Source organism: Spinacia oleracea, chromosome 5, assembly GCF_020520425.1.
Source record: "Spinacia oleracea cultivar Varoflay chromosome 5, BTI_SOV_V1, whole genome shotgun sequence".
NCBI classification, from domain to species: domain Eukaryota; kingdom Viridiplantae; phylum Streptophyta; class Magnoliopsida; order Caryophyllales; family Amaranthaceae; genus Spinacia; species Spinacia oleracea.
This window is the reverse complement of record NC_079491.1, coordinates 58,341,821-58,355,928: the sequence shown is the minus strand read 5'-3', so window position 1 is coordinate 58,355,928 and position 14,108 is coordinate 58,341,821. Positions and strand designations below refer to the sequence as shown.

At 35.2% G+C, this 14,108-nt stretch overlaps 1 protein-coding gene across 1 annotated transcript; it reads left to right on the top strand.

Moving 5' to 3' along the window:
- The first annotated feature begins 3,803 nt into the window (after window positions 1-3,803).
- LOC110800167 (3-oxoacyl-[acyl-carrier-protein] synthase I, chloroplastic) lies at window positions 3,804-10,157 on the top strand. Its single transcript, XM_022005455.2, has 7 exons — window positions 3,804-4,574; window positions 5,545-5,976; window positions 7,801-7,974; window positions 8,388-8,501; window positions 8,634-8,735; window positions 9,156-9,222; window positions 9,683-10,157. Exons 1-7 carry the CDS (start codon window positions 4,110-4,112, stop codon window positions 9,748-9,750), a joined length of 1,422 nt encoding a protein of 473 aa, XP_021861147.1. The 5' UTR covers window positions 3,804-4,109; the 3' UTR covers window positions 9,751-10,157.
- The last annotated feature ends 3,951 nt before the right edge of the window (window positions 10,158-14,108 follow it).

Genomic DNA, 14,108 nt, shown 5'->3' with positions numbered 1-14,108 from the left:
TTTCAAGGCTGTAACTTAATGGTTATTTTGTTCCATAATCAGCATACCTAAATTTCCGTTTCAAACACAAAAAGACTCATATTCAAGGAAAACAAAAACAACGTTTGTCTGTTTGTTTGAATAAAATGGTCATTTAAGGGTTGAGGCATGTATGCTTGATAAACAAACAACTCTTTAATAATAAAAACTTACTAGGTTCAAATCAATCTCTTGATTTGAGTTCCACTAATCTTTGTCATTGTTGCTTAGACCATATCAACAAGTTAACATTCTAAATCTCCATTTTTATGGACTTTTTAAAGTTGAGTGATTTTTAGATCATTCAAGAAAAGCTATAGCTAGTCTTACTTGTTGAAAGTAACAAAAGAAATAGACTATTGTTAGAACTCCCAGCCAATAGAGTTTAAAGCTAAAGAAAGTTTTTATGACTTTATTATTTCACATGTGTTTGAGTGAATATGGATTTATTTACTTAATGTGGTATAAGTTTGAATCTGTTGGCTAGTTCAAAGATTCATAGAGAAGTATAAAATCCACTTGGCAAGAAATCATAAAGATCTAGGTTAGATCATGTTGATGATTACTTAAACCAAGAATGATCATCAATGATTGTGTGTTGTAATTTCATGATCGAGCTCCACAAGATATGGTATGTCTAAATTGGAATGATAAAGATTTTTTCTTTAATTTCTAAACAAAGTGCTCAACTACCGTCACACTAAACCAAATTCGTCAAACCTATTGAAAAGTTATTTCAGGATTGGAGATATTAATGTTTGAAATCATACATTGGAAAACGTGCCTAAATAATTAATTGTGTCATTTAAAAAAGAACGGAGGAAGTATATACAAATAGTTAATTTATAGGAAATAAAAATTTGATAAAGAATAAAAATTTTGTAAGGAATGATTTTCTATATTAAAAAAAAGAAATGATAAGATTCTTTAAAATATAGTAAAATCTTTTCGACAGAAATAAAAAGGAAAAAAAATACTAAGGACTCACCAGGATGTGACATGTGTCATTCGCAATCATCAATGATTGTGTGTTGTAATTTCATGATCGAGCTCCACAAGATATGGTATGTCTAAATTGGAATGATAAAGATTTTTTCTTTAATTTCTAAACAAAGTGCTCAACTACCGTCACACTAAACCAAATTCGTCAAACCTATTGAAAAGTTATTTCAGGATTGGAGATATTAATGTTTGAAATCATACATTGGAAAATGTGCCTAAATAATTAATTGTGTCATTTAAAAAAGAACGGAGGAAGTATATACAAATAGTTAATTTATAGGAAATAAAATTTTGATAAAGAATAAAAATTTTGTAAGGAATGATTTTCTATATTAAAAAAAAGAAATGATAAGATTCTTTAAAATATAGTAAAATCTTTTCGACAGAAACAAAAAGGAAAAAAAATACTAAGGACTCACCAGGATGTGACATGAGTCATTCCTGGTTTGTCTTTTAGTATATAGTAATACCCTATTTTATAGACCAAATATATGACCGAGTTTCGGATTTTTAAATAATTCTGTTGAGCCCGCTTTTTAATCTTATTAAATGCATAAAATGTAATAAAACACAATACAAAATCTCCCAAAATTTTGACTCATACCCAAACCCAACCCAAAGTAAAAGTGACGCGAAATGACCTGATTCGAATGCGATCCAAACGACCCATTTGTCAGGTATAGTATATAGTAATTGATTGATTGTTTGACTGATAGTTATTGTTATCGATTTTGGTAGTAAAAAATGTGTCAGAAAAACTCTCGCAAAGAAGTGACACATTATTTTCGGTGTTATTTTAAAATAAAGTAGTGTAATTATTGATTAATGTTCAAAAATAAAATTGTAAAAAAATTATATGACATAGTACAAAAGATATGTGTTGCCATATTTTAAAAATAATAATAATGTAAAAGTATTATATACTCTGTAACATATATATATATATATATATATATATATATATATATATGTATATATAGTTAATTTATAGAAAATAAAAATTTGATAAAGAATAACAACTTTGTAAGCAATGATTTTCTATATAAAAAAAGGAATGATTAGATTCTTTAAAATGTAGTAAAATCTTTTTGGCGGAAAAAAGGAAAAAAAATACTAAAGTCTCATCGGGACGTGACACATGTCTAGGGATGTCACTGGGGCGGGTTTTATGGGAGACCCGCCCTCCATCCGCCCCAATTAGGTGGGGATAGAGGGATGTTTAGCGGGTGATGGGGCGGGGATAGTATAAAAATCATACCCACCATGAATGATGGAACAAGTGTAGATTTTGTGTTCCGCCCGCTCCGCCCCATCCCCACTCCCCCGCTTGATACTCGTCAACCCTACCCAAGTATGATTTCCTAAGCGAATTGAAAAATTTAAAGAAGATAAACAGTTAAACGATTTTTATGGAGAAAGAAATTAGAGATTAAAGGTGTGTACATAATAAATGGGCCTCAAAAGGGCACAAATCAAGCACATGAGTTGAATAAAAGTCAGAAAGTACAATTTTCAAAGGGTAAATTTGCTAAAAATGACCTTTTATAACCCAAATTTTGCGAGAAAGAACCTCATATTTTTTTTTTTGTGAAATCACACCTTAATGTAAATTTTTTTGCGAGAAAAGACCTTATATAATTTTTTTTGGTGTGAAATCACACCTTAATGCAATTCTTTTTATTTTTGCGAAAGACGACCAAAAGTAAGTTTCCGGCATTGACTGAGCTTTTCCGGCCATTGCCTTGCATAGTTGCACGTTAGAAGCACGTGGCGCTTTATTTTGCTAACCACACCCAATTTCCCCCCAAAATTCTAAGCTTTAAAACCTAAAGTTGAAAAAAAAATCGAAATAAAATCAAGTTTGAAAATTCAAGACTCGGCAAAATCAGTGTCTTTAGCTAACTTAAGCCACACGTGCTGCTCACGTGCAAGTCAATGGCCGAAAACACCCAGTTAATGCTGGAAACTTCCCTTAGGTCATTTCTCGCAAAAAAAAATTACATTAAGGTGTGATTTCACAAAAAAAATTATATAAGGTCCTTTCTCGCAAAATTTGAGTTATAAAATGTCATTTTTGGCAAATTTGCCTTTTCAAATTAAAATTCTGATTTTTTTAGGACAACATTGGAATTACAATTAGTACATGAGAGTATTATGGGTAAAAATTAATGGTTTAAAATAGAAATAGACACATCATTTAGGGACACTATTTTAGTAAAACAAGCACTATATTTTGAGACGGAAGGAGTATATGTTATTTGATCATGAAAAAAAATGTTAGTTATAGGTTTTAAACATGTGACCTCTCATTTATTAGTCACATATGATAACCATTATGTCACAACTCATTTCGTTGTTTCTTATACGTTTAAAATATATGGACTTAATATAATTAGAAAAATGATCTGAAATATTTCTTAATAGTCCCACATCACTAATTAGTCATTGCTTTTACGATTTACTAATCCGTACATGATAAAAGTTAGAAAAATGATATGAACCATTTCTTAATAGTCTCACATCACTAATTAGTCATTGCTTTTACGATTTACTAATCCGCACATGATAAAAGTTAATAAAGCATACTCAAAACAAGATATATTGTAAAGCAACAAATTAAACGAGTTATATAATAAATTAATTGATTCATTTTCCTATTATTTGGGGTTTCGCCCGGATCACTTACTAATTTATGTTCAAACCTAGTTTTTGCATACAAAAGAAGTCTAGTCTCACACTCTCACCAAAAAGGTTGTGCACATATGTTAGTTGTATTTCACAAAACTCGGACGGTTTGTTTGTTCATCCTATAAAGTAGTTTTTCCAATCTACTCCAAAGAATTGAATACTCTATATTCCCAACCAAAACGAAAGTAACCGGTACACACAGCTCAACTGCAACAAGTGACAAAATCCCTCCCAATTTGATCATCTCTTCTTCTCCATCTTTCTCTTTCCTCGACCACATCGTCATCCCTCTTCTCTCTACTTCTCCGCCCACCCTTTCCCCATATAACTCCCACTGTCTCCCACCATTCTCACCACCATCTTTTCCCTTTTTAGCCACCATACTCACGGCGAGTGAAACGATGCAAGCTCTTCTATCCCCTACCCTCCGCCCGTCCCCCCTCGACCCCATCCACCGCAAACCCCATTCTCTCTCCTCTATTTCCGGCCCCACAAAATGTAAACCCCCCAGCAGAATCGCCTTTGCTCCAAGAGCTTCCTCCCAGGTTGCTGTTGCGCCGAAGCGCGAAACGGACCCCAAAAAACGGGTTGTGATTACTGGCATGGGTCTTGTTTCTGTTTTTGGGAATGACCCTGATGTATTTTACCAGAAACTTCTTGATGGAGTTAGTGGGATTGGTCCCATTGATCGGTTTGATGCTTCAAAGTTTCCGACTCGCTTCGCCGGGCAGATCCGTGATTTCTCCTCTGAAGGGTATATTGATGGGAAGAATGACCGCCGTCTTGATGATTGTTTAAGGTATTGCATTGTTGCTGGAAAGAAAGCCCTTGAATCTGCTGATCTTGCTGGGGATAGTCTCTCTAAGGTTCGATTTTTATTTTGGTATTAATGTGTAATTTTGAATTTTGGTTAGTGGTTATTATTTGTTTCTGTGATTGGATGTGGATATTGTTTCGTTATCATAGTTTTGATTGAATTGTCTGGTACTTTAAGTCGTTTTCGGCTGCACGGTTTTTGCATTCCATGTGTTCGATGAAATGACTACTGAAGTATAATTGGCTTCTTTGGAATTTTCAAGTACGAGAAAATGGGCTATTTAATCGTATTGTGTGTTGTTGATGGGATTATTTATTAATTTGATTGGTCCCATTCAAGATAGAACTCTCACACTCTTGACATTGATGGATTGGTGTGAATGGGTTCTGATCTTAAGAAGTTTCCTTCTTTTATTGGTTTGGAAGTTGGCATTAACTTGTAGTAGGATGAACTTTTCTTTGTTAGTGGAAAATCTTTTTCTCTTGGTAGCAGAATTTCCCTTTCTGTTTGCTAATCCTATTTTGTGACCCCTAATAACTTATCATAAATATGAGATCGTCGTTTGAACTTTTAGGGTTGCTCATGTGTTTAAGAAAAAAACTATCTTGTCATATGGCTCAGGTTCAGCGTACACATAATCTGTAATCTGATATGATCTTTCAACTACCCCTTAGAAGAATGTGAAATATCTTTATGGAAAAATTTGAGTAAGTGTAGATTAGCAATTAGTACTGTTGGTTTAATAGGGTTCTTCCATTTTGCATTCGGATGGAAACAATCCCAACCTGATTCTATATACGAAGTATATTTTTTGCAAATGTTTGGGTTTGCACTCCAAAGTGGTTCTTTAATTTCTGTTTTGAAAAGCTCTTTGCATGAAATTTGGTTAAATTTTGCAACTCCGTGTGACCTGGATGTCTGATAGTGTATACATAGATATTTGTTTTTTTTACCTGTCATCGTTTACCTGCATTTGTTGTTTTGAATTTTGATTCATCACTGCTGATATATACTTGCAGATTGACAAAATACGAGCAGGTGTGCTTGTGGGAACTGGGATGGGTGGGCTCACCGTTTTTTCTGATGGTGTCCAAGCTTTAATTGAGAAAGGTCACAGAAGAATAACTCCATTTTTCATTCCTTATGCCATAACTAACATGGCTTCTGCATTGCTCGCTATTGATCTCGGTTTGATGGGGCCTAACTATTCAATCTCCACTGCCTGTGCCACCTCAAATTATTGCTTTTATGCTGCTGCCAATCATATCCGTCGTGGAGAAGCTGACCTAATGATTGCTGGTGGAACTGAAGCTGCAATTCTTCCTATTGGCTTGGGAGGTTTTGTTGCTTGTAGAGCTTTGTCACAGAGAAATGATGATCCTCAGACAGCTTCAAGGCCATGGGACCAAGCCAGGGATGGCTTCGTAATGGGTGAAGGATCTGGTGTACTGGTAAGCTTAGGCCTTCTCTTTTGGCTGGTATTCCTTAAAATGTATATACATTAGTCATTGATAATCTGGTACTGCGTAAAGCATGTGAGTTTAAATGGAATCAAGTTAAAATCTACAAACCTCTATCATTTAAATGTTAATGTCTCTAAGTCAGCTTGGTAGTGGAAAGTGTTCCAAGTCTGGGTATATCTGGTGATTTCTTTCTGGAGTATGCAAAAGAAGTACCCTTTTTTTTGGAAATCGCAAAAGCAGTACCCTTTTTTTGGAAGTTGCAAAAGCAATACGCTGGTAGAACTTTTAGGTATTATTTGGATATTTTTAAATCTAATAAGTATAGAATACAGATCCAGTTTTTTCATGAATTTTGAATTTCTTAGTTGCTTCATTTTTTCTCTATAATATGCAGTTTTTGCTTGAATTCAGAAAACACTTTTGCAGTTTACGGTTTTGAAATTGACATTCTGATATAAGTTGTTAGTCAGATTATTTTTAGAAATCTTGAAAAAAAAATTGGGTCATTTGTGAATTTGTGATCGTATATTTTTTCATAAGATACAACTAAAATTTTGACTTCCCTGCTCTCTCTTTTTTCCATACTCCTGCAGAGTAGTGCTTCTCTATATTTCACGTCAGAATCAAAATTTTGGGTCGGGATTCTTTGTTAAATCTATATTCAAATTGTTGTCTACTGTTCACCAACGTAGTACTCCCTCCGTCAGTCCGTCCCAATTGAATCATCGCAATTTCCTTTTCGTCCGCCCCAATTTAATTGTATACTTCATTTATGGCCTTTACCCACTAATATTTTATTACTCTCTCTTCCCACTATCAAAAGTCACACCTCTCACATTCAATTAAAAAATTCTTTCATTAGCTCACACCATGCCTACTTTTCTATTAAACTATAATAATAGATAAGCTTACAATAACTTAGCACATAAAACTACATGAAATGTCTGTTGCGACGATTAAATTGGGACTAATGGAATAGTTTGCTTCATGCATGACCTTGTGGGATAAGTTATGGAGTATTTTTACACCACTAGTCAACTACTAGCTGTATAAAGGTTCCGAGGAGGGGGAGGGGAGGGGAGGGGGAAAATGGCGGAGCCAGAAATTTTATGTTGGGGGCGAGGAAAAAAATGAAACTAAAAAAGAAAGGGCATAGTTATATTGTAGTGGAAAGGATTTGAACCCTTGACCAAAGAGTCCACCTGACTTATTAAACCAGAAATAACCACCGAGGCAAGGATCATTTAGTGATGTATTTATATATTTATTACTATATATCAGTTTAAAAAAAAAAATTAGGGGGGGGGGGGAGCAGCCCCACTTGCCCCGTCTCCGCTGATAAGGGGGAGGTGAAAAAGCTTAAGTAATGACGACATGATAGTGCATTGGTCTTTCAGTGCAAGGATCGGATGATATACATAGAGGAGTTAGTGAGAATTCAGCAGTTCTCTATGGCGCAGCGCAGATAGGATATATCCCTAAAAGGAAATTGCACAGAGAGTTCTCAAGAACTTTTCATGTTCTTTAGTTATCAAACATGAGTGTATTATAAAAGTTCAAAACCTGCTCAAGTGAAACTTCCCCTTCAGTTATCTTACTTGAAGAATTGCGCTTTACATCATCTGTAGTACATTATCCCTTTCCTGAAATATTACCTTTGGTGATGTATTGTCTATAATGCTCTTAACAAACATTATTTTTAGCTGATTTGACATGATCCGGATCCTGACTCTTTTCTTGTACGTGTCCAACGAGACACATTTTTCTCTAATGTATATAACTTGTTAAATAAACCACACTCTGAACTTTAAGGTAATGGAGAGCTTGGAGCATGCAATGAAAAGAGGTGCGCCGATTATTGCCGAGTATCTGGGAGGTGCAGTCAATTGTGATGCTTATCACATGACTGATCCAAGAGCTGATGGACTTGGTGTTTCTTCATGCATTGAGAGGAGTCTGGAAGATGCTGGTGTATCACCTGAAGAGGTATGATGTCTTGTTTATGGTAATACACTCATAATGGCAACATCTTTTCCTTGTATGACAGGATACTATTTTCAAATCTCTTGAATCATATTTGAAGTCATCTAGTTGACTACTTCCTACATTTTGTTGTATTCTACATTTCTACTGTTCCTATCTTTTAGAAAATATTGTTTTGGAACCTTCAGTGTTGCAGCATTCATGTCTTTCTGCAAGAACAAAATGTGTTTTGTGCAACGGCTAATTTATTGTTTAGTCACGTGAAGTAAGATGTTGGTGGTCTGTAGTTGTATAGTGAGATTTTGCAAATGGAGAAAGTTCTTAGAAAATAAGTTTCTACATGATAGTTTATTGAACTTAAGAAGTCAAACCATCCTAAACTTGATACTTATGTTTTATCATTAAACTATTTTCAGGTCAATTACATAAATGCTCATGCTACTTCAACAATTGTTGGTGACTTAGCTGAGGTGAATGCGGTAAAGAAAGTGTTCAAAAACACATCTGAGATCAAGATGAATGCAACTAAGGTAAGATTGTCATCTGTTACTATTGATTGCTTGCAGTTTCGTCAATTTGATGCCAAAACATGAAACTTTGATGCTTCTTCTTTCTCATGTTTAAGTACTAAGATCCCTCATTGTTGTATATACATTCTACAGTCTATGATAGGGCATTGTCTTGGTGCTGCTGGTGGTATGGAAGCTATTGCCACAGTAAAAGCTTGCACAACAGGGTGGCTACATCCAACCATAAATCAATTTGTAAGTTCTGAATCTTTCTTTACTGTGAAAGGCCTTAAGTTTTAGTCACTAGCATGTAGCAAAGTTAACCTGAAACAAACTATTATGAAAGAGCTTAAGGTTTAGTCAGTAGCAGCTTCTTGACAAGCGAGCGTGATTTTCATTTACTCAATTCTCATCATTATCCATGCATTGAGTGTTAGTCCGTGTAAGGCTTTGATCTTATTTATTTGTTCACACAAAAAAGTTTCCAGGATCATCATCATAAAATTTAATACTTTTGTTGGTATACACGTTAGCACTTACAATAAATACATTGACAGATTCTCTAACTTTTTTCATTTGTTTCATTCATTCAAAATTCCTTGTTTGCCTTCTATTTGTCATATTTGTTGTTTCTGGCGCTATAAGCCTATAACTACACTATTTATATTAATGCAGAACCCAGAACCATCAGTTGAGTTTAATACAGTTCCAAATGAAAAGCAACAGCATGAAGTGAACGTTGGTAAGATTTTCAGCGTTTTCTTTTATATTCTTTTTTCTTGGGAATAGTGGTCACGTCCTTTCCCCTCAAGCCCCTCAACATTTAGGATTCAATATGATTTTGCAGTTATACTCGTATACTATATGAAATGCAAAATGAGGTAGTACATTTTTACTGATGTCTGTAGTGATGAGTCCGCCCTGCAGTTTTTTTCCTCTAGTAATAAGATATGTTGATGATTAATTAGGGAGCACACATTTGTAAACTTAACTGTAATACAATACTTTCTAGGTAACTGGTAAAGCACCTTTGTATGCAAAGTGGCATTCTTACAGTGACTTGTATTTCTGGGCAGAAGGAAGGTTTATTTTGAAACGATAGAAAAAGGAAATTTGTAGCTTTTGTATAATTTGCAAATGACTTTTTCCCCCTAGTTGCAGCGACGTATTCATGCTAATGAATTTGTATACTGTTCTTGCAGCTATTTCAAATTCGTTTGGGTTTGGTGGTCACAATTCAGTTGTGGTCTTCTCAGCCTTCAAGCCTTGATTGTCTGCTTAATGAATCAAGGAGCTTCTTACAATGTATGCTTTGTAACTTTCGAGTTTCGAACAATTGTATTCTTCTCATTCGTCTTCACCCATAATTGAGTTAGAAGGAAGCAGAGATTTTCCTCCATTTATTCCTTTAAAATAATAGCCAGTTAAATGTAGTATAGAGAACTAGAAACTGTTCATTTTTCTCTCTATCCCCCCCCCCCCCCCCCAAGCTAGTTAAGTATACAGCGGCTTCTTCGGTCCATATGTTGTGGACCATTTGGTTGTATGTTTATGAGTCTTGTGTCCCTTGGATCCTTGGTAGATTAGATGATTAAATTTTAATTTAAGTGTCAAATTGTGCATTGAGGTGGATCTATATTTTTTTCTAATGTGAGGCATAGTTTACTCGTTGGATTATTTTTTCTAAAAACAAACATTGTCATTTCTTATATGGAATATATTAACCCCTAGATATCTCAGATCTTACAACGTTTGATAGAGCTTGGGTTTTAATTAAAGCTCCGTTTGGTTTGGCGTAAAACATTTTCAATGAAAAATGATTTATTATGGAAAACTTGTTCTAAGGAAAAATAAAATTGACGAGAGAAGGTTGATGGGAAGAAAGAAGAGGAAGGTAAGGAAGAAAAGTGGAACAATGGTTTTCCTTCCATTCAAATGAAAAAAAGTTTCACCTTGAGGAAGTTATGGAAAATTATTTTTCATCTCTTGTCAAACCAAACAACATAAAATGATTGAAGAGGAGAAAAACGTTTCATGAAAACGTTTTATACCAAACTAAATGGAGGCTAAGTTTTTTTTTTTTTTTTTGATGCAGAAGAATTGGGATTAATTCAATAAAAACCAGAAAACAGAACAAACAGAAATAAAACTACAGCTACAAGGCGCGGCAAAGCTACACCTCTAATGTCCTCATCTAAAATACGAATAAGACTCAACAGGCCATGACCTCTCAATTAAGAAATGACCGTGATCCACTAACCGGTCACGACTCTAAGCATTTTCATCAGGCTTCCTATTTCAAAAAAAAAAAAAAATCCTTAAATCATTTCCAGAACTTATTTTTTCCGTTTTCTAAAAAAGGAGGGTTAAAGTGCGAAATTTATAATTTTTCGTTTTCTAAAAAAAAAAAAACGAGTTATGTTTCAAGTTTATGTTTTCGGAAGTTAAATCAAAGTTCAAATTTCAAATTTCCGCTTCTAAAAAGTGAGAGTTAAGTTTTTCGCTTTTAAAAAGCGAGAGTTAAGTTTTCCGCTTCTAAAAAGTAAGAGTTAAGTTTTCCGCTTCTAAAAAGCAAGAGTTAAGTTTTCTGTTTCTAAAAAGCGAGAGTTAAGTTTTCCGTCGAGAGTTAAGTTTTCCATTTCTAAAAAGCGAGAGTTACGTTTTCGGCTTCTAAAAAGCGAGAGTTAAGTTTTCCGTTTCTAAAAGGCGAGAGTTAAGTTTTCCGCTTCTAAAAAGCAAGAGTCAAAACAAGTTTCAATTTCTAAAGACGAGGGTTTCCGCTTCTAAAAAGCGAGAGTCAAATCAAGTTAATCTATTTTCTCTAAAATTATATATATATATATAGCAAGTTTTCCGCTTTCTTTCAAAAAACAGGACAATCAAGTAAAGTTTTCCGCTTTCTTTCGCAAAAAGCAAGACCGTCAAGTTTTCAATTTGTCAAAGTCTAAACAAGCTTCAAACATATCTATTTTCGAAAAACTTTGTCCCTACTCGAACACTTACAATGACATCGTGAGGAGGTGTAAGTTTAGCCAACAAATTTCCAATGACTCGTGAGGAAAATGTTGGTATTCCAGGTGAGGACCCTTAAGTCAAATGTTGTCATCGAGGGCTCATAAGACCCTCGCACCCAAATCAGTTTCCAAAAATTAGATAAGTTAGACGCACTCCGTCTACAAATACTTTGATCTTCGTCTTAATCAGACTCAATCAAAGTGGGGGCTAACTGTAGACACCTACATTTGGCCTCAGACTAGAAGCGATAATTTTAGTGATGAAACAAAGCATCCACTTGTCAAACGTATTCCTAATCAAGTAAATAATGTTCATAGACTGACTGACTGACTCATTACCCAAACCCACATTTCTATTTATAGTGACTGCTATTTATAGTAGCTTCTATTCTAAGTATCTGCTAAAAATAGTAAAGCGTCCAAGATAAATTTACGGGCAGAGTTGCACTCCAACTCAACCCCTAAAAGAGATTGCAAAAGGAGAATTTTAGTTGTGAATTAAACTCCTAAAATAGAGAGAAAAGCAATAAACGGAGTTTTAGTTGCATTCAAATCAAATTCCTAAAAAAGGATTGAAAAGTAGAGTTTTTAGTTGAGAAGAACTCAAAATAAGGATTAAAAAAGAACTCAAAATAAGAAAGAGTTTTAATTCGGAATAAAATCGGATTAAACTGAATTAATGTTGGATTAAACGCGTGGAAATAAAACGTGCGCAAAAATATTCGTGCGCACAGGGCCCAGCGCAACAAAATGTTCGCGCCAACATCCACGCGCAAGAATTATCTCGCGTACCTGTTTCAGCTCAACTAAAATACAAACTCTAAAGTATATCTAGCGCACAAACACGTGTGAGAATTCAATTCTCACGCATGAGGTTGTGTGCGAGAAATTTCTCGCGCACCAAAGCTTTTCAACAGTTCTCAAACTGCGAACAATCTCTATCTTTCACGGCACGTTTTTACTATAAATAAGACCCTCGATCAGCCGAGTAAAAGGCACCAAATATTATTCTCAATAATATACACAAGTTAAGCCTAAGCCTAAGCCTTATGTATATTTTGTATACTCCGTAAATTTCGTAGTTTCGTCGTATTAACTCTTGTTAAACAGAACTTTGCCAGTATAAGCACTAAAACTAAGCCTGGATTCTGCCCAAGAGTCTAGTCAAGTCAAGGAAAGTACTTTACGTTAAGGAAAACGAGTAAAGACAAGTGGCTAGTTTTCTAAGAACCGCGATATAAAAAAAACTATACTGTAAAGTGTCATAATCTGTTTTATTGCTTTAATCACCACTATAAATCTGTCAAACTTAATCTGATTATTTATAACGCCTAAAAGGATATTATTTTGGACAATCCGGAATATTGTTAGGTTAACTTAAATCAATATAAAACATATTTGTTGACATCTGTTTAGTTAATTATATGTGCATTATAAACAATTCAGATTAGTAATGTAGTATAAGTGTATAACACATGTCCCGTCTTCGTTACATTGAACTAGTAAGGACCGCTAATACTGGGCACTTCCCTTATTAGTTAATGTCCCCCGTGAAGGAAATAATGCCCTTGGTCCAAGTATGCATTTAATGTTAAGTCTAATAAATGCGGTTCAGTATTAATTAACAAGTTAATAATTCAGTGAGATCAAGTGAACTCAATGCCTAGCTAGAGGTCGCTTCAGTTCAAGTGGAATTAATAATATTAATCCACAACTTACTCTTGACTGAACCCGTAGGGTCACACAAATAGTACGTGAACGGATCAAGAATATTATTCATTAAATACTCCATTTATGAACATTCGGAAACGACGGATCTCGGTTCTAGTAGGAGCTGAAATCGTCAAAAGGCAAAATAAAGAATACTGCGGAAATGATGATATTGCCGGAAACGAAAATATGGTTCATGACGGGAATATAAATATTATCCAAGTCGTAGATGTTGCCGGAAACGGAAACATGGTTCGTATCGGAAAATATTATCGGAAATAGAAATATTGCCGGAAACGGAAATATTACCGGAATCGGAAATATTGTCGAAAAGGAAATTATTTCCGGAATCGGAAATATTAACGGAAATGTAAATATTTTTTCGAAACGGAAATGGATTCTGGAATCGGAAAACGAATCGGAAGCTCGATGAGCGACAAGCCGGCAAGCGATCCGTCCCATCGCTCGACAAGCAAAGCAAGGCAGCAGCGCCATGGGTCGCGCTAAGCAAAGCAAGGAAACAACGCTATGGGTCAAGCCAAGCAAGCAAGGCAGCAGCGCCATGGGCCGCGCCAAGCCAGCGAGCAAGGCAGCAGTTCCATGGGTCGCGCCAAGCCAACGAGCAAAGCAGCAGCAGTGTTGGCCCGTCAAGGGAAGGCCGCAGCGCGCTGGGCCTTCGGCCAGCTGCGGCTATAGCTGGGCCTAGGCAGGCACGTGCACCAACGTGGCCCGTTGTGGTTTCGTTGGATTGCTTCGTCTTGGGCTCTAAGAAAAGTCCGATTGCTTAATTCCCAAGTAACCTAGGATTAAGTATTCCTAGTTCTACTGAAATTGATTTAATTAAGAGTTTAATTAATGTTGCAATTCTAATTGAATAAGAATTTTAATCCTAGTAGGGTTGGTA